This window comes from Mastigoproctus giganteus, chromosome 6 (assembly GCF_048544385.1).
Source record: "Mastigoproctus giganteus isolate SK-2022 chromosome 6, ASM4854438v1, whole genome shotgun sequence".
NCBI lineage: Eukaryota > Metazoa > Arthropoda > Arachnida > Uropygi > Thelyphonidae > Mastigoproctus > Mastigoproctus giganteus.
Genome location: NC_143580.1, coordinates 15,807,536 through 15,829,378, shown reverse-complemented (window position 1 = coordinate 15,829,378; position 21,843 = coordinate 15,807,536). Strand labels below are relative to the sequence as shown.

At 35.9% G+C, this 21,843-nt stretch overlaps 1 protein-coding gene across 1 annotated transcript in view; it reads right to left on the bottom strand.

Annotated features, from left to right (window-relative positions):
- Positions 1–21,843, bottom strand: part of LOC150084004 (HEAT repeat-containing protein 5B) — a 406,846-nt gene that overhangs the window by 153,061 nt on the left and 231,942 nt on the right. The window contains exons 21-22 of the mRNA XM_090375841.1: positions 17,160–17,319; positions 6,703–6,892 (exon numbers count right to left, since the gene is read on the bottom strand). Of these exons, the coding sequence (XP_090231967.1) occupies positions 6,703–6,892; positions 17,160–17,319 (350 nt within the window). The remainder of the gene's footprint in view (positions 1–6,702; positions 6,893–17,159; positions 17,320–21,843) is intronic.

Sequence of the window (21,843 nt, the reverse complement as noted above, 5' to 3'; positions counted from 1 at the left end):
GTCCAAAATTATGAAATATTTCAAGAATATTCTATTTGAGTATAAATAAAAGACACTGGCTAGCGAGTTCAGTGGACTTTTGAAAAAGGGGGAAAAATAATAAAAACTGAAGAAATTTTTACTACAGGTTGTTTATCAAAAAGTAATCTAAATAACAAATGTCATGAATTGTGATATATATTTAATATAAGTTAGAATAAAATTTCGATTTCTCAAAATTAAAATTTTTTTATTTTCATTTTTACAGTATTTTACAATCATTTAATGACTAGTTATAGATAATATACATACACCAGCTAATACTCACAATCACTTTGCTACCAATGTTAAGTTTGCCCTAAAAAAAGTGGACCTTATTTGGCCCCTTAAAAATTTGCTTTGATGTTGCTAGGAAATTGTTAGTTTTATTAGGTACATAAATAATAACCTATTATAAATGGTAGGACTAACATTGAGTTTTTTTTTTGTATCAGAGGCTAATATGCTGGCTGTAATTCTGGGGTAATGGCAGAGTTATTAAGTGCATATTGTAAGATAAAGAACAGTCTTTTCATAGTAGCATTTTCTTATTTGCAAGGCTATCAATACAAGTTGTCTCATTATTGAACTGAAAAATACTTCTCAGAGAAAAGTATAATATTATTTATTTGTATTGTAGTTCCACCTGATCAGTGCACCACACAACGATCCATGATATAACTGACAAGATTCAAGTTGCCAAATGGCATTTTTTTTCTGATCTACCATTTCCTGTACATCACAGGGGGGGATGTGGCACAGATTGTGTGAAAAGACAGTTATTATCAATGAAACACTAATCTTGTTCATGAATAAAATTGGATAATTCCATGACCTGAAAATTTTTCAGTCGGTGGGGTGTGGTAAAAACTTATGGCTGTGGAGTGAAATTCTCACTCTACACAATCAGCACTGATACCTTTGGGAAATGAAAGCAAGCATTTATTTTGGCAAATAGCCAATCTGATAATAAAATTTGCTGATTCTCAGATGGTTTGCCAGGTTTGCCCATTTTCCTAAACAGAACTGGAAAATGGGTGGTGCCAGATAAAGGATTCCCAGATTTGAGAAGTTAATCATGTTGATCAATTTAGAATACAATAGGAATAACAATATTTCACATAGTCAGATCTTTTCGTAGAAAAAAAAAATAATACACATTCAAACCAAGCAGATATACATCAAAATTTATGTTTTAATGTTAATTATTTGACTGTCTGTCTCTATACCACAGATGGTGTGTAGTTTCTTTCCTGAATAATACTGCTGGCTTTTGGGAAGTCTCTGTTTACTGTTATATATTCCACTGGATTTTATAATTATTGTTATACAGGCATTTCCTGTTTAGCACTCTTAACTGGGTCTGTAAAAACAGATCGCTGAGTCTATGTTAAAGTGTGGGGGGTTACATTAGAAATAATATATATAATTTTACTGGTTGGCATGACTGCTGTTTCCAACTAATTTTAAGGCACCATTTCTCTACATGACAATATTAAATGTAGCATAAACATTTATCTATCTATGTTTGATTTTATATGACAGATCGTCGCCTTGTAATTCCCATTTTCCAAAGTCACCAGACTTGGGCATCTTCAACTTTCAAATTCCACTCTCTCATAGCTGATATTGCGCCCTCCTTCTATGATTTTCTAGGGCATCCTTGTCTTCTCTTCCCTTGTGGTATTCACTCATATAAAATTTTAAGCCATCTCTCTTCATTCATGTGAAGAGAAGATGTTCAAACCATCTCAGCCTTCTATTTTCAATTTGCTTTATAATATCTTTATCTGCATGCAACCACCTTCTGATTTCCTCATTCGTAACCCTCTCTAGCTTGGAGACTCTAGCACTTCGATGAAGGTTTGTTTGTTTGTTGTTTAGGAGCATTAGCAACTAAGGCCATATTGCTCCGGGATATGCGGTGGTCATTCCCTGACCTTCCCGCATCCTCCGTATTTGGTGGTGACGGGCTCGAACCCCGATCTAATCAAGAAGCGCGTGCTACGCACTGCTGCTCCTTCCCACCTGGCTACGGAGGCGCCACTTCGACGAAGGCAGTTCATCTCTAGGGATCCTAAACTTCTTTTTGTCATCCTCTTTCAGTATACTGATTCCACTAACAACTGTCTGATATGTTTTTGGTTCTAAGGGAGATATTGTTGTCCCACCAGATAGTATTGAGGGTACAAAGAATTTTTCCTCCTTTGGTGAATTTGTATGCTACCTTCCTCTTTCCCCAGTCCTTCCTTAGTTATAATATAGCCAAAATACTTGAAGAAGTCAATAGGTTTTAGATGTATAGATTGTGTGACTTCCAATTTGTCTAGATGCTCTACTGTGTTTTTGTGAAATTGATATTGAAGTCCCATTAGTTATATGTAAAATGCAGTTTTCTTAACATGTATTCCAAATCATATGCTATGATGACCTGATCATCAGCAAAATTAAGATTTAATTAATCATTAATTGGTACTCCCAAACCACAACAGCTGCTTTTTTTTCATTCTTGCAAGGTGAATTCCAAGAAAACATTAAACAATAAATGTGGTAAGCTATGGCCTTGCCTCAGCCCCTTTGTTACATAGATTGGGTTAGATAGAGACTTTCCAACTTTAATAAATGCCACGTTGTTACCGTATAATTCCATAATCAGTTAAATAAGTTCTGGATGAATTGACATCTGTTGTAGGGCTTTCCATAATTCCTTTCTTAGAACAGAGTCATAAGCCTTTTCTAGGTGGATGAAGGCAAAGTAGGTATCTTTATTCCTTGTTCTTCTTTTTTCCACTAGTTATTGCAGAATAAACAAATTGTCCACACATGATGTTGTTTGTTATTTGGTTTTTAGGAGCATTAGCAACTAAGGCCATATTGCTCCGGGATATGTGGTGGTCATTCCCTGACCTTTCTGCATCCTCCATATTTGGTGTTCACAGGCTTGAACCCTGGTCTAATCAAGAAGCGTGTGCTGCGCACTGCTGCTCCTGCCCACCTGGCTATGGAGGCACCGTCCACACATGAGTGACCGGACCTAAATCCACTTTGTTCTTCGCTAATCTTATCTTTTACCTCCTCTCATAATTTTAACTGAAGTACCTTAGAGTACAATCTGGACATGGTGCAATTCACACTTAGCCCTCTATGGTTCCAAGGATCCTGCCTATTTCCTTTTTTATAAACGGATGATATACAGCTAATTTTCCATTCCTTCAGTGTTTTTCTTAGCTGTACACATCTGTTGAACAGCTGTGCAATCAGATTGATTAAAATTAGTAGTCCATATTTAATAAGTTCAATCGCTATGTTCCCAGAGCTCGGAGATTTTTTGTTCTTTATTAACTTTGGGCAGTCTAGTACTTGATGTTTTGTAATTTCTATCTTCCCTTTATCCACTGGTGGAGTGGTAATAATGTTCTGATACTGAGGTCGTCTTTCATTAAAGCAGGTTATTATAAAGACTTTCCCATATTGGTATATTTTCCATATTGGCATATTAATAAAGTTTTTATTTGATCGATATTCATTTGTTTTCGGTGTTCTCAAGCTCCACCAAGCTTCGGATGATTCATTCCTCCTAATGAGCTGTCAATTTCCTAGCATCTTTTCTCCAATGCCGCATTCTTGGATTCAGCAATTTTCCTTTTAACTGCTCTATATTACACCTTTTGTATTCTTCTCTATTTTCCTTTCTATTCATGAACCATTTGTTATAGGCTCTTTTCTTTTACCAACCAAGGTACCTCTTCGTTCCACCAATACAGTTGTTTATATTTGTTATCCATTTGGCCTAGTACTTTGTTAGCTGCCTTGTGTATGGCAGTTTTAATGCTGTCATACAAGATATTCACCTATTCTATTTCTTTAATGTGAGATGGATGGTTCTGAAGCCTTCTCTGGTAAAGATCTTTAATACTCTCATGAGATAGTAGTTCCAGTTTATAAGTAATATTTTCCTGCATTATCATATTGTCTTGAATGGTAGTATTAGGTCTCATTTGACACTTCTGGTATTTGAAAAATATATCTGCAATCACCAGGTAATGATCTGAACCACAAAGTTGGCACCTCTCATTACCCTGCTATCTTTTGTTGTCCATTCTGACTTCTGGCAAAAAAATTATATAGTCTATGATCGATTTCTGCTGGAGGGAAGGTTGCTCTCATGTATATCTATGGGTATTTTTATCTGCAATCACCAGGTAATGATCTGAACCACAAAGTTGGCACCTCTCATTACCCTGCTATCTTTTGTTGTCCATTCTGACTTCTGCTGGAGGGATGGTCGCTTTCATGTATATCTATGGGTATTTTTGTGTTGAAAAAAGGCATTAAGAATTTTCAGGTGGTACTGTTTGCAGAGATCGATAAGCCTCTCACCGTTGTCATTCACAGTCTCCTCACCAAAGCGTCCCACTACATCGTCATTCCTTTTTGATCCTACCTGTCCATTTAGATCTCCTGTCAAAAATATTTGTCAATTCTTCCTAACCAAATCCATTTGTAAACATATGGTAGAACTTGTCCTTTTCAGCATCGGGCACATCATCTACAGGTGCATATATGCCCAAACATTTAACCCTTTAAATATAAACTTTAAATACATAAAATTGAATTATAAAATTCAATTTTATGTATGTTAAAGTTTATAATTAAATACCTATTTATATTTAAATTTAGATTATATAAGAAATCATATATACTGTATTTATACTCTTTACAATAACAGCTTGCAATATTGTTAGTTTTCATATCATTCAAAACTATTAATGTGGTATAAATCTGGAGCTCTCTTGAATCCAATATTTTTAGATTGTCCAATGTAGTTTCCAATGACAAGTTTTTCCATATAATGCAAAGAAGGCAAAAATTTTTGCCTTCTTTGCATTATATCTAGCTGGCTCACTTGATCTCTTTGAGGCCATAGAAAAAAAAACATATATATGGTATACTAAAATCAATCACACAAACAATATGTAAACCAGAACTGACTGGAAATTGAAACTGAAACAGCACTGCCAAGTGGTGCTATGCAGTTAAAGACAACCCTCTGTCAGGAAACAACAGTTCCTAAGAGCAGTTTTATAAAGAACAAGTCAATAAATTATTAGAACCCTTGAGCAGATACTGCCTTTCTCATAATACCACCAGATGGAAGGATGCATAAAGTGTATATTTTTGTAATATACAAGAAATGATGCACGTGACTGTAGCACTTTACAGCCATGGACACAGTAAACTTGAGCCAGCAAATAGTTACATAAAATTAACACAGAGATGTAAATTACCCATGGGCACGAAACATAACTTTTGGAATAATAAACAGACACTTTCCAAGGTTTCTCCTTGTCATAAATTGGAAATGCTTTGCAGCATTTCCAGTCTAGTTGACAATTCAGCCATTTTCTTGTTAATCACAGATTCAGTTAAAAGTTAATTTTTAATAAAAAAACCAAAGAACACACCTTTAAAGGCATGCACAATGAATTACAGTTGACTTGAAAATCAGATTGAAGAGCATTAAAAGTATTTTTAAGTGAAATCTCTCAAACACCCAAATACCTGTTATGTGTCAATTCTTCTCAAGGTAGCACGGAGTATCAAAATGTGCAGAGTGCTGTAGTGGACGAGTGGTAAGTGAACTGTGCCATAGCAGGGAACAACTGCACATCTTTTTTAAATTTTCAAAAATGAGCTAATAAATTTACAAAGTCTGTCTGTAAATAATACAGTTTAGCTATGGTACGATTTTACATCCATATTTTATAGCACAAGCCGAAAAAAAAATGCTTAGTCTTATGAATCTCTAAAGTTGTACAATTGATCTCTAAAGTTGTACAATTTTAGAGATCAATCCTTTTCATAAGACTAATAAGTATTATTAATAAATAATACTTCTCTTTATAGAGAATAATTTTACTTATTAGCAATGTGATTCCATTTTCTCCCCCCCGACCCAACATCACATAGCCATTTCAGTGCTAGCACCTCATTAGCAAAACATCTGACAACCCCAGTGGTGGTCTAACTTACAAGATGAGATATGCCAAAAGATGTGAATAGTAAATTTTCAAAAATTAGCTAACAAATTCTTTAAGCTTGTCTGTTAAAAGAATAGTTAAATTGACACATTATTTACGACAAGCTTAGAGCACTTATTAGCTAATTTTTGAAAACTAACTATTCATACCCTTTGGCATCTTTCGTCAGTACTTCTAAAAGTGAGTTAAACCATCACTAGGTTGTCAGATGCTGTACTGATGAGGTGTTTGGCCTCCTACTGAAATGGCCAATGGGAGGGGGAACCACATTATTAATAAGTAATATTATGCTTCTCTTTTTAGAAGATCAGTAGTGCAACATAAAGCAACTCACAGTGAGAGATTTACAATTTGAAAGATCAATGCCTTTCATATGACAGTTTTTCTGCATGTGCTATAAAATATGGTTGTAAATCCTACAAGAGCTAAAATTTTTTTTTTCTAATGTAATTTATTTATATGCCTACATGAAGTACTAAACATAAAACAAACACATATTCTTGATATCACCTACAGAATCAGTGTCACTTTTAATAATTGTCTTTTTATTTCTATTTCTTGTTCTAACATAACCTAAACTAACCAAACCTAATATATTGGGATTTGCATTTTGGTAAGTAAAATCACAGATAATAAAACTCACCTTGCAATTCAGGACCAACGGTTGTAATTAGAGCAGAAAGGCATTTGCCAATGCATTGATGAACATCTACATGGGCAGGAGGCATATTTAGCAGCAACTTTAAGGTTAATGATAGTGTTGGTTCAACATAGCTGCGAAACATAGGTCCACCTGAATCGGCTATCATAGAGAGAGCATGCAATGCCCAAACCTGCAATTATTTAGTTATATTACACAGGACACTAACTACTTTTAAAATTATTAAATATGTTGACTATTAAATTGTAATGTGAGAAACAAAGAAATCTGTAATAAAAGAAGTTAGCATATGATGCAAGAAAGCAAGCTTATACCATATACAACATCAGCCAAAAAAAAAAAAAATTTTTTTCCCTATTTCACGCATCTATTTGCACTAAAAGTCTGCCCAGTTCTTCCTTGAATTTATTTAAGCTATCAACTTCCACAACAACAGATGGAAGGTTGTTCTGCAATCAACCACCCACTGGCTAAAGGCAAACTTCCACACATCTACTCTATAACTGTCCTTCCTCAGTTTGAATTTGTGTGCCTGCCCCCCCTCATATGTGTAGTCTGAAGCATTGAGCTTGCTCAATCCATTCAAGCCTTAAACACCTCAACCAGATCACCTTGCAGGTGCCTAATCTCCAGATGCTGAAATTTGCAGAACTGAAGTCTTTCTTGGTAAGAGGACTCCTTCGTTCCCCTCGTCAATCTTGTTGCCCTTCTCTGTGCTCATTCTAACAACTCTACATCCTTCGTAAAATGAGGCCTCCAGACCTGTATGCAGTACTCAAGGCATGGCCTGACCACTGCCTTATACAAAGGTATAATCATCCCCTTTTCCCTACTAGCAAACTTCCTGTATATTATTGACTAAACCCCAATGACCTGTTCTGGCAGCCTGTCTGCACTGCTCAGAAAACTTCATATCTGACCGCACAATTACAGCCAGGTCTTTTTCACTGTCTACCACTCTGAGTGTAGTACCACACAGTTAGTATGTTTCTCTGGGGTTACTGCTATCCATATGCAGTACTTTGCATTTGTCAATGTTAAACTTCACTTCTCAGCCCACTTGTCCAACTTATCTAGATCCAATTGGAATAGCATGCTGTCATTACTGTCAATAACAACCCTGCCAACCTTTGTATCATCTGCAAATTTGGATATTAAGTCTGAATATACTTTCATCAATATCATTGATAAATACAAAGGGTACTAGGAAAGTTTTGCAATATGACGCAACAATGAATCACAGGAAGCTGCTTGTTGCTGCATGTTGAGACATGTTCATACGTGCATAGTAGCCGCCGCGCCAAGTCGATGGGCTCAGTTATTCATTAGTAGTGAGAGTGTAAAGTGCTTGCGATGGCATCGTGGTCACGAAATGAGATAAGGACAGTTTTGCGGTATAATTTCGTGCGTGGTTTAACCATAGACCAGTGCTTAGAAGAAATGACTCTTGCACTAGATGATGATTGTCCACATCGTACAACGATATTCAGGTGGTATAGAGAATTCCAAAGGGGAAATTTCACTCTGGAGGATTCTGAGAGGCCGGGAAGGCCACGAACGTCAGTTACGGAGGAAAACGTTACTGCTGTGAGGAAAATGCTTGACGAAAACAGGCGAGTGACCTACCAACAGATAGAGGATACTTTGGGCCTAAATGCACCAGCAATTCGTTCGATTCTGCAAGATCATTTGCACGTGAAGAAACTTTGTTCTCTCTGGGTGCCGCATCAACTGACTGAAGAGCAGATGACACGACGTGTGACTTGGTGCCGGGAGATGTTAAAAAAAGTTTGATAAGGGACAATCTCGGTATGTGAACAACATCGTGACAGGTGACGAGACTTGGCTGTACTATTACGATCTGCCGACCAAGGCTCAAAACAAAGTTTGGGTCTTTGATGATGACGACACACCCGTAATTGTCAGAAAATCCCGATCTGTAAAGAAGAAAATGATAGCTGTATTTTTCAAATCGAGTGGAATTGTGGAACGTGTCGTTTTGGACACGCAGAAGACATTCACAGCTAAGTGGTATACTGAACAATGCCTGCCTAAAGTCATTGGATCTATGAAGAACCTGCGGCCAAAGTCAAGAATGGACACCTGGTACCTCCATCACGATAATGCTCCAGCTCACCGCGCCAAAGCCTGCACCGAATATTTGACCACGACAAGACTGAAACTTCTCGAGCACCCTCCCTACAGTCCAGACCTTGCTCCCTGCGACTTTGCACTGTTCCCGCATGTGAAAATGAAGCTAAAAGGGAGGCGGTTTTCCAGTGATGAGGACCTTCTACGGGCTTGGGACAACGAGTGTGCTTTACTCCCTAGTGAAACTTGGCAGAACTGGTTTAAAGATTGGTTTCGGAGGATGGAGAGGTGTATTGAATGTAGAGGAAATTACTTTGAAAAAATTAAATAAACAAAGCTGTATTGCAAAACTTTCCTAGTACCCTTTGTATACTAAACAACAATGGGCCCAACACAGAACCCTGGGGAACTCCACTAATAATATTAGTTCATGAAGAGATGTGTCCATTGATTACCACTCTCTGTATGCCAGACACGATTAGTTGTCTGGACTTCAAGAAATTTCCTGTTTCTTAAAGGTATATAATGTTTAAATTTACTTGGGCAGTATATATCATAATACAAAACAATATTTGGTGCTCAATTTGCTCCTATAAACATGTCTGTTTTAGTGAATTTCTTTGAGGTAAAAAGCATTTAGAGGAATACACCCGATAATGTATGAAGTACGTAATGAAGTACCTGATCATGTATCAATTTTTACTAGTAGCTAACATCAGATTTGAATTTTATATTTGTTCTACCCCTTTTTGGACCTTAACCAAAATTACCCACCCAATTTTTGTTATTGGCTATCACTTGTTATTTTAATTTAATCATTTTTGCTTAATAATTTTTTGCTTTAGAGTTACTTTCTCTCTAATTGGTTTTTTAATTTGGCCTATAATTTTGCTTAATTCATTATAACAAATAGTATTTTCATATTTTTTCTTTTTCACGCCTACAATACTTCCTTTTTCTGCTATCCTTCTCCTATTAGTTATGGCATTTTGTGTAATTTACACTTCCATCGTCACTTTTTTTTTTTTTTTTTTTTTTTTTTAACAGACCTATTAATTCCACCTTGCACATAAACTTTTGTATCCTTTGCTGCTGCTGCTGCCTTCCTCACTCAGGTGCATTTGTCATATCATCTTTATTTTTATTTCTATCTCTCCGTCACCACTTTTTAACTCAATATACTTATTTCATATAATATATATATATACACACCCAGTCAAACTTCTCTTATACAGAAAATATCTAATTAGAAAATGAAAACGAATCAACATTTATTTTTAATGTATTTTATTTCAAAAACACTTTTACGTTTACATGATTTTCACCGGTAAGTTGAATGTTGCATATCTTAATTGGCTTGTTTCTAATTCTTCGAGTTTCATTTTCTGCCTACACCAAAGCTCGCAACAATTGTAAAGCAGTTGTTAATCAGTCCAAACTAGAGTTTGAACAGGCTAAGAGCAGAAAACTTGCTTCTTGCCCTAATGGTAGCCAAGCATTCTGGTCTCTTGCCAAAGCTATTGGCCACAGGTTTTGCCCATCTCTGCTTCCACCTCTGTCCAAACCAGATAGTTCTGTTGCCACTTCAGCCAAGGATAAAGCTGACTTGCTAGCATCCCATTTTTCTTCCAACTCATGTATTAATGATCTTGGTAACACACCTCCCACCATTCCCAACACACTCCATTCAATGCCTCCTGTGGTCTTCCGTCAAAAGGATGTCAGAACGATTTTGACGAATCTTGATGCTCAGAAAGCTCCAGATCCCGATGGTATTTCTCCACTTGTTCTCAAAACCTGTGCTCCTGAACTTACTCCTATTCTTTGCCACCTTTTTTCACTTTCTTATTCCAAAGGTGTTTTTCCTTCTTCTTGGAAATTTGCTCATTTCCAGCCAGTTCCTAAAAAGGGTGACAAATCTCTCCCATCCAATTATCGTCCCATTGCAATTACTTCTACTCTTTCTAAAGTAATGGAGAAATCAATTAACTGCCAATTCTTAAACTATCTAGAAACCTTCTGTCTGATCAACAATCACCAGTATGGATTCCGTCAGTGTCGATCCACTGGTGATATTCTGGCTTATGTTACCCATTTATGGACTAATTCAATGGAAAGGTTCGGTGAAACACAAGTAGTTGCTCTTGACATCTCAAAGGCTTTTGATCGTGTAAACAAGTTTCCATCTTATGGTTTGCCAACTGTTTTTAGTAATTGGATATCCAGTTTTCTTTCTGATCGCTCACTGAGGGTGATGGTAGATGGCTCTCTGTCTTCTAACTTCTCCACTAATGCCAGTGTCCCCCAAGGTTCCGTTCTTTCCCCCACTCTTTTCCTCTTGTATATTAATGACCTTCTTCCATTGACTGGAAATCCTATCCATAGTTTTGCCGATGATAGCACATTGCATTCCACTTTCCATTTTGAGAAACCTTGTCCCGTTCAATCAGCTTCAACTTCTCGAAAATCTGCTACCAATTCCTTAAATGCCGATCTTCAGGTAATTCTCCAATGGGGCAAAGACAACTTAGTTGATTTCAATCCTTCTAAAACTCAGTCTTGTATCTCACAAAAAGTATTCTTCTGCTCCTATGCTTATCTTTGGTGACACTCCGATTTCTAGGCAAAATAATATATCTCTTTTGGGGATTACCCCAACTTCTAATCTCTCTTGGCACAAGCACGTTACAAATATTGCTTCTTCTGCATCTAAAAAACTTGGTTTTCTCTTTCATTCTCGGCGTTACTTTTCTTCCAAACAGCTGCTCACTCTGCATAAATCGCAAATCTGCCCTGCCATGGATTATTGTTCCCACATCTGGGGTGGTGCCCCCAAAACTTCTCTCAGGCTGCTTGATTCCATTCAGAAGAGGGAAGTTAGGTTAATTAATGATTCATCTCTAACAGAGTCTCTCCACTCGCTGTCTCACAGACGTACTGTTTCTGCTGCATGCCTCTTCTACAGATACTTCCATGGGCACTGTTCTTCTGAATTGGCTTCTATAATTCCCGGTCTCTCTCTTTCAAAACAGTCCGAACACATGCCACCACCAGCCAACATCCATTTACTGTCCAACTTCAAACTCACAGAACCAACTTTTCATCTTCTTTGTTTATTCATTCAACTGCTGTTTTCTGGAACAACCTTCCTTCATACGTATTTCCTGAAAATTACAGTCTAGTGTCAACAAATATCTTCTTTCTTCTTCTCAACCTCCAACCCAAGCACGGTACTAAGTACTATAGGTTCTAATACCTCTCGTGTTTGGGGTTTACATAAAAAAAAAAAAAAAAAAAAAAAAAATTATCACAAATTAAAATAAAATCTGTAATTTTCATTTGCACAGTACAATTAAAAAATTGTCCGATTCTCAAAGAAAACCTCACATTTGTTCAGAGTACTAAAAACATTATCAGAAACATTTTCACAAAACCGTACACCCATACGAACTGTTTTAAAAGCGTGAATCATTTCTTTGCGAGTTGGCTTTTCTTCGGGTTATTAATAATAATGGCCGCATGGTGCAAGAAAGCCTATGGCTTATGCTGCACCAGCCAAAAAAAAAAAAAAAAAAAACCGAATAAAACAATGATTAAAAAAAATAATAAATAAAATAAAAAATAAATAAATAATAATAATTAATAAAAGAAAAGGAAATTAAACCTATCATCCTATGCACTTCCCTCACCCGAAGGTACTATCCAGATGGATGACATTTGAATTTCCATGGGTGGTAGAGACTGACAGTTTGGGGAAATCCAAACTGTCAGTCTCTACCACCCATGTAGGCAACTTATTCTAGTAATTTATAACTCGCTGGCTAAAATAAAACTTCCTGCAGTCCAATCTAAACATTTCCCCCCGTAACTTGAATTTGTGTCCCCTAGTTCTAGCATCATTTATAATCTTGAAAATTTCATCCTCATTCATTTTACTGATGCCTCTCAGAGCCTTAAACACCTCAATCAAATCTCCTCTAAGGTGTCTAGTTTCCAAACTCTGCAATCCACATATTCGAAGTCTTTCTTCATAACGACGCCCTTTTGCCGATCCCACCAGGCGAGTACCAGTCTTTGCACCCTTTCAAGAAGCTCGATGTCTTTCTTTAGGTGCGGTCTCCATACTTGAACACAGTATTCCAAGTGTTGTCTAGCAAAAGGCTTATATAATGGGATTATCATGTCCCTATCTCTACTTGCAAAAGTTCGATAGATCATCGATAGGACACCAAACCTTGCAACCTGTTTACAATGCTTAGAGAATTTCATGTCTGACCGTATCGTAACACCCGAGTCCCTTTCCTCCAGTACTAGGTTTAGTTGAACTCCACCAAGTGAATAAGTTATTTTGGGATTACTGTTTCCCAGGTGTAATATCTTACACTTTGTTGGATTAAAGCATAGCTGCCATTTTTCTGACCATTCCTGAAGTTTTGTTCTGATGTGTCTTCAGCATCATCGTTAATTTCTTCGTGATCATGGTCACGTCTAATGCTGTTCAGTAGTATTTTATCTTCATTTGGATGTTCTGTTGTAGTCAGATCTTGATCTATATAAACAAAACTATCCAGTGTTATTTCATTTTCGATGTTTCCGGACGATTCTAATAATGTCCAAAAGTTTTTCAGTTGTGAAAGGGGCAGTTCATCTTGTTTGTCCAGTTGTTGTTCAACTTCTGTATTCAATGCAAATCTGGCTTTCGAAAAACAATTTTGAATAGTGTATTCAGTGACATCGTTTGTCCAAACTTTTGCCAGTTCGGAGATGCAATCTCTAAAGTTAATTGTAACCTCAAAGTTTCTATTTTCTGATAATGCATTGAAAATCTTCATTATTATTCTCTTTCGATAATGAAACGTAAAATTTTTAATAATGCCTTGGTCAATTGGCTGGAGTTTTGACATTACGTTTGGTAGTAAAAACAACAACTTCAAATTTTTAAGTTTGGCAGAAATACTGGCAGCATGTGCCGGACAGTTGTTAGTTGTTGTTTGTTATTTTGGTTTTTAGGAGCATTAGCAACTAAGACCATATTGCTCCGGGAATATGCGGTGGTCATTCCCTTGACCTTTCCGCATCCTCCGTATTTGGTAGTGATGGGCTCGAACCCCGGTCTAATCAAGAAGCGTGTGCTACGCACAGTTGTCAGTTACCAACACGATTTTCCTTTTTTCTTTTGTTATACGCTTGTCTAGTTTTAATATCCATTCTTCAAAAATATCACTTGTCATCCATGCTTTTTTATTAAAGGTGTAGTCAACTTCCAAAGATTTTGTGCCTCTAAAACATCTTGGGTTTTTTGATTTTCCGATGACTAAAAGTCTTAATTTTTCACTTCCTGTCATATTTATCATTGATTCTTGTTTTTCTGTAAACATTTAAAAAAATAAATCCATTTCGTGAGCATTAAAAACATTTTTAGGTTCATATTCTTCCAAAATCTTCTTTAAGGTATTGTTCCTCCAACTGTTGCAATCTTCTTCACTTACATTAACACTTTCTCCACCAATAACCTTTTCCACAATTCTGTGGTGCTTCTTAAATTTATCTAGCCACCCAGTGCTTGCATTAAATTCTGTATGTCCAAGGGACTGTGCAAATTTCAGAGCTTGTTGCTTAATTATTGGGCCTGATATTGGTATATTCTTTTCATGTATCATTTGCACCCATTTTAGAACAGCTTTATCAACATATTCGTATATACACAACTTAATTTGCTTCTTGTCTGTTCCTCCTTCTATTGCATTTAAAATTGATTCTTGATTTTTTTAAAATCGTAGATAAATTGCTTGCAGGCATGCCATATTTCTCCGTAACATCTTTTTTCTTAAAACCCTGGTCAATATCATGAAGAATTTTTGCTTTATCATTAATACTTAAACACTTTCTCTTTGACATTGTTTCCGCAACTGTAAAATTTACTCGACTGCAGCTCTTGCCAATACATACACTGCAAACTTCGCTGCGCTGGCCATATAGTGAATTGTTAGTACCGCCTACCCAATGACGTTCGCTTGCCAATTCAAAAGTATCACATGACCTTTCCTATCAATCACTTTGAAGAAATATACGACTTTGTGAATTCCTTTTATTCTGCTTTCATTCATATATACACAAAAGAAAATTTATGATTAATGTATGCTGTATGTTACTTTTCAGAAAAAAAAAACAAAAAAATACAAGAGCATATAGCCTATGTGATTGATGACAAATTGTTCTAAAAGAATGAAATTAAAAAAAAAAAAAAAAAAAAAAAATCATGAAAACCATCTACTGGGAGTCCAGCTAGATGAGAATGGACATATCATATAATGATCGACAGGAAGGTCACATGGTACGGTTGAGGTGAGAAGCGAATGTCACTCAGTAGGCGTTACTAAAAACTGACTAGGGTAGCATTCTATGTATTGCCACCACAGTATGCTAAAGGTTTGCTGCAGCGAATTTCGTTTTCCCCTTAGCCAACATCAATTTACAAATCTACTCTATTTATTGTAAAGTTTATGACCACTTTTAAGAAAACCCATTTGGTTTTATAACTGTAACAAAAACGAAACAAAGACCCTCCTACAGGCGTCAATGGCCACAAGTGTTCACTGAAAGGATGATTAATTCCAGATGCTAATGAGCAATTTCGGAGGGAAGGAGGCTGTATATTTGTGTGGCTGTTTAGCAGTAAATGCTTGAAAATCTTCAAAAATGCTTTTACTAATTTTTTTAAAAATTCGTTATAGAGAGACTAACACTTCGCTATATGGGGTTAATTTTACATGTAATTTTGTTTCAAGGTGCAATGTTTTGCGAAAAAATTCGTAATATAGAAAAATTCGTTAAATAGAAGTTCGTAATAGAGAAGTTCCACTGTATTTTATTATTACAAAAGTTCACCACATCGGGATATAGCTTGGAATCACTCTGATTACTGCTGCCAGCTGTATCAATTGAAAATGGCTAATTTATATATCTATCTATCTTTATTGCAGGCAGTGATTGGTTACATGATTGCCTGATGCAATAATACCCACAACAGCGACAATGCTAGGGGTTATTTGAGCCATCACTACTACTTCTTTCCCTATCTGTGCAATTTCAAAAAAAATGCTTGTTTTTGTTCTTCTGCAACCATATATTTTTTTTATTTCATTACCAGGAAACAAATTTCTGGACAACACACACACCTGCATGAACAGCACAATTCAGAGGAAAACTATGTTCTATGGTAAAAGATGCAAATAAATCTCTGGCATGTATGACATCATTGCAACATGAAATGTAACATCAATTTTTGCATTTTTTCTATGCACTGCACACTGTCATTCTTATTTGTTTGCAATATTTATAATTACATTATATTTCCCAAAGCTTGACTTGAAATATCACATCTATACATGGTATGCAAGGCAAGCATGTTACCTTTTCAGATTTTACATGTGAAAAAACTTGCATATATGCCTTCTGAAATTTTACATCATATTTCTTTGGTATTTTACTGAAGGGCATTGTTAATTAGCGTCACACCAGAAAAATCAAATGAAATATAACACATTACAGAGAGCAATGCTATAATTGCATGTTTCTATCTTACAACGCGATAAACACCCAATGGTCAATTCATTAATAAAAATAGGCAGAAATTCACAAAAAAAAACAACTAGAATTCTAATGTAGCTTTATTATTATTATTATTTTTTTTTTTTTGTGAAAAGAAAAAGATGGAGAAAAACTGAGTTATTGTAAAAGGACAGAGAAGTTCTTTGTCATCAACTATGTTAAAACAGCAAGATGTATAAGGGTTCAATCAAGTAAAAAAAGATGGATTCTCTGCCCCAAACTGGAGAGTTGGAAATTAAGAATACACGAGGAAACCTCAATACTATTAATATCCTTTTATTCCCTATTTTCAAAATACAAACACAATTACATCAAATTGTTATAAGCAAGTATATATTTTCCTTTCATTTTCTCATGACTTCCTTTTATCTTGCTATAGGCATTTCAATACCATGCTTAAAAAATTAACTTGTCTTTAAAAAAAGAATGCAGACAGAGCACTTAACAGCCTTGAAACTTAGCTTCTGATGACATTAGCAAATTAGTGTAATTGAAAGATTTGACTTATACAAACTCCCAATGAAATCTACTTTTATCTCACCCTATATATATCTCAGTTTTGGATGATGTCAGCAGATCTGTTTATGAGATTATTTTCAACATTTGATTTATAACAATTAAGTATAATACTTAATTTCTCAGTTATTTTGTGTAACCACATTGAAAAAAGAATTTGTGAAACTGAATTCTGGACAGAACAATAAATGAAAACTTTTTGGATTATCATTTGGACTAACCTGTACAACTGGAGCATTAGTATCCTGTGCTAAAGCTAGAAGAATGCTGACGCTTGTGTTTAGATGCTGTCCAGTTCCCATGCCACCAACATAGCGATGAAGACAGCCAAGGGCTAAAGAATGACCTGTACGAGATGCTGCATCTCGGGCACTCTTCATTCTGAATAAAATAATAGGATTTTTGTAGTTATTCTAAAGCAAATTTAAAAAAAATTAAGGAAACTTTTTCAATTAATTATATAGAATTCACTTAATCAAGATGTAGGACCTTTCCTTTTTCTTAAGTAGAAATTATAGAAGTTGCAGTTGTTTAGTCCAATTCTAAAAAACATTTATTCTTAGCTATAACTAAATTTCATAAGAGTGTACCATGATGTGCGACTGAATTTAAGTGTAAGATTCCTCTTTATATGAGGGTTGCTCTGACACTAATTCCTCCAAATATTTTTCTTACCACTTTGCCACATAATACTTACCACTGCCGTTATGCCAATTTAAACTATGTCGTGTAATTCAAGTACTAACTTTTATTTGTTTACATATTCACTACCATTTTGTTTACATTTTCTATATCACTGAATCAGAGCCAGCATCCCCTTCTCATAAAAGTTGCTGTCAGTCTCCAAGAGCCACTTGGAGACTGTCACTCCTTAACTGCAATGACAGTAACATCACTGGTGAAGTGTTCTCCACAAAGGCCATCCTTCATAAGGTGGAAAGGGCAAACGTTTGACAATACAAGCGTGGACCTGTATTGTGGATGTGGTAGAAGACTCTACACAAATTCTGCAAGTCTACCTTGTCAGGATGCTGGTATGGGGTCTGGCATTGTAATGTTGACAGAGAAATATTCCTTTCTTCTCTGGTCTCACTTGCAATTTTTTGTCTTTTGCTTCTTCAGTAGCTACACATAGAAGGAAAATGGACTGTGTCCCTGAAATCAGAAAACATGAGTTTTTAGTGCATGGCTGAGTCTTGAACATCATCTTTATTGGCACATCTTGTGCTTACCACTCCACAGATTGCTACTTTGACTCTGCTTCACAGTGGTTTACACAGACTCACCTTTGGTGAAAATGCTACGAAGAAAATCATAGTCTCATACTGCTTCAGAAGATTGGTACAAAGCCTGCACTTTCTGCTCCTTGTGATCTGGCATTAGATTCATGGAATCTACCTGGTACACAATTTCCTGTATCCCAGATTGTCCAGAATTGTTTTCAATGCATTAAAGACTAATTCCACTCTCTCACACATTTACTCAATGTATCAGTCTTCGCTTTTCAGTTTATCCACTCTCTCCTCATTTGCCACCATGTAGTGAAAATACCTGCCATTGGCGTGTTGCTCAAATCACTACTAATCATCACTGACAGTCCTAATCCACTGCCTAAATGCGATCACAATGACTGTCATGTCTCCAAAAGAAAGCCTTCGAAGTCATCAAATCTCAATGGGCACAATGTTTACTGCATTCAGTAATTCAATACACTGCTCTTTATATGCATATGAATAACATACTCCATTTTCACAGATACCTATTACAGCCTCTCCATCTGGCATGCAGTGCTGAACTAGCAGTTATTGGTGGTAATTATACTTTATATTTTTGCCTGACACCATTACATTTTAAATGCAACTTCACATCAGCAGGAAAAAAATTGAAGCATTAGCTTGGGAGCAGTTCTCATATTTCACAGGTCGAGTTGCATACTATTGGATCAGGTTTATAACAGTTTGTGTGGGTCATCATTCATATTAGGAATTAAATACTGCTTTTTCATTTATTGGTACTGAAATAGTCACCTTGATATTGACACAAACACCTCTGATAAATAAAAAATAGGATTGCATAACTGCTTTGCAAAGTGCGCAAAATTAAACCAAATCCATTTATTGATATACTTATTGTAATTGTCAAGCTAACACTATCACTGAACTATAAGATAACCCAATAGCTACATCTCTAAACCTAAACTTCTGAACAAATGAAAATTATATTCCATTAACAAGTCCTATGTAAGGCAGTAAAACTAAATTAATACCATGAAGTTTATTCTAGAATAAATCTTTTTTATCACCAGAAATAAAACTTTAACAATATCCCAGCAATCTAATGGCAGTTTCTTAGTGAGAGCAGGGGAGATCAACTTTGCATATGTATACTTTTATATTAATTTGCTTTTATTTTTACTTGTGGGCAGAATTAAAATAAAAAAAAAAAAAAAAAAACACGTGTTACATTTTTGATGCCATAACATCCTCGACATCTATTTATGTATCACTTGATTTAATTTCATCAACTTCCACAAGTATTCCAGAGAATTTTTTTTAAATTTCAGCTTGCATAATGCTTAAATCAGACAAGTGAGGTTAACAATTGTAATCTCCTCCTCTGATTCTCAATGCTATTTTCATACAGTCAGTTTATCTCTAAACTTTATCCAGTATTAGTTGGAAACACAGAGATGGCAACATATGCTCAGAGATTAAGACAATTCATATATTAAACACAGTGACCTTCAAAATATATAGGTAATACTCAAGAAAGGGTTAAGAGGAACATTTCTATATTTAATAAATGATAAATTCCTGAACAAAATTCACATTTGTCTATTTTTCTTGCTAAGCTTTCTTTCAGTTGACTAAAGTTCCAAGATCAAATGTTATAAGATAAAATGCCTTACCATTTAATCTTAAATTTCCCTCAGTGTATCCAAACTGCATAGAGCTTGTTAACATGCTGATAAGTTAAGTAAAGTTTATATGTTAATAGAAATAAGTATAAAAGAAAGGGCACTTAGGTGTTTAAATTTTAGTTTCATTACATGATTAAGTTCAATGTAATACATCTAAAAACATAATTACATTTATTATCTTACTCATGTAATAAGTTACAATATTCCTGTAAAGATGTACATGGTTTGATTAAGTTGCATACTGACAAGGTGTGTGCATGTATCTGTGCATGCATGTGCTAATCTAAGTTGAACTGGGGTGAGCAGTCAGTAATTTCTATGTGTGCATGTATCTGTGCATGCATGTGCTAATCTAAGTTGAACTGGGGTGAGCAGTCAGTAATTTCTATCTGAATTACTATACCTCATATAAGTTTAAAAACGAGGCAGCTGACATTATACAGTGAACAACCAAAGAGCATTCATGCATCCTCACAGAATGAAATAGATTTATTCCAAATAATAACATGGGCAATGTTTCTCATAGGACAATCAACCTTATGATCTGATATAAGTTAACATTACACAGAAGTAATTAACTTATAAATTAACACAATACTCTTCCTTTAATTTCTTTATTTGTGTGTATCCATTGTACTGTCTATTATGTTAATTCTTAAGTCAGTAACCCATTAGTGTTTATTTTCGTGTAGTGACTTCTTCAGACTGGAATGATATCATTTCAAGAGACAAAAAAGTGGACAGATTTTGTAAGAGATGGGTCATTAATTAGTCTAACTTCCCTCTTTTGAATAGCATGTAGGAGCTTGAGAGGGAGGGATGCCCCTTACGTGAGAACAACATTCCATCCATGGCAGGGCAGATGTGACATTGGTACAAGATCGGTAGTTGTTTAGAAGAAAAATTAAAAAGAAAACCCAGTTTTTTCTGATGAAGAGGAAGCAATATTTATGATGTATTTATGACAAAAGAGATTAGCATTAGCAGAGGCATTTGATGCAAGAAAGCAAGCTTATGCAGCATCAGCCAAAAAAAAAAAAACCATTTCACCCCTCTGTTTGTTCGAAATACCTGTCCAGCTGAGCCTTAAACTTATTTAGGCTATCAACTTCCATGACAAGGGATGGAAGTCTGTTCCACCAACCAACCACCCGCTGGCTAAAGGCAAATTTCCGCACATCTATCCTACGTCTTTCTTTACCCAATTTGAATTTATGCCCTCTCAGGTGATTATTCTGAGCAAGAGGAAGAATCCCATCAGCATTGAGCATGCTCAAACCATTCAAGGCTTTATACACCTCTATCAGATCACCTCGCTGGTGCCTAGTCTCCAGACACTGTAATTTGCAAAACTTAAGCCTTTCTTTGTAAGAGCACCCCTTTGTTCCATTCACTAATCTTGTTGCCCTTCTCTGTACTCGTTCCAGCAGCTCTACATCCTTCTTGAAATGAGGCCTCCAGACCTGTATACAGTACTCTAGGTGTGGCCTGACCATTGCCTTATACAAGGGAATAATCACCTCCTTATCCCTGCTAGAAAAATTCCTATATATCATTGACAATACACCATGAGCTACTCTTGCAGCCCGTCTGCACTGCTCAGAGTATCTGCCTGCACAACCACCCCCAGGTCCCTTTCATTCTCTACCACTGTCAGTGTAGTACCACAGAGTTGATACGTTGCTCTGGGGTTGCTGTTTCCCATATGTAGTACTTTACATTTGTCAATGTTAAATTCATTTGCCACCTCTCAGCCCATCTGCTCAACCTTTCCAGATCCTGTTGCAGCAGCACAGTGTCAGTAGTGTCCTTGACAACCCTGCCAACCTTCGTATCGTCTGCAAACTTGGACATTAAGCTTGATATACCATCATCAATATCATTTATAAATACAGAAAACAATAATGGACCCAACACTGAACCCTGAGGAACTCCACTGATAACATTAGTCCACGATGAGCAGTGTCCATTGATTACAACTCTCT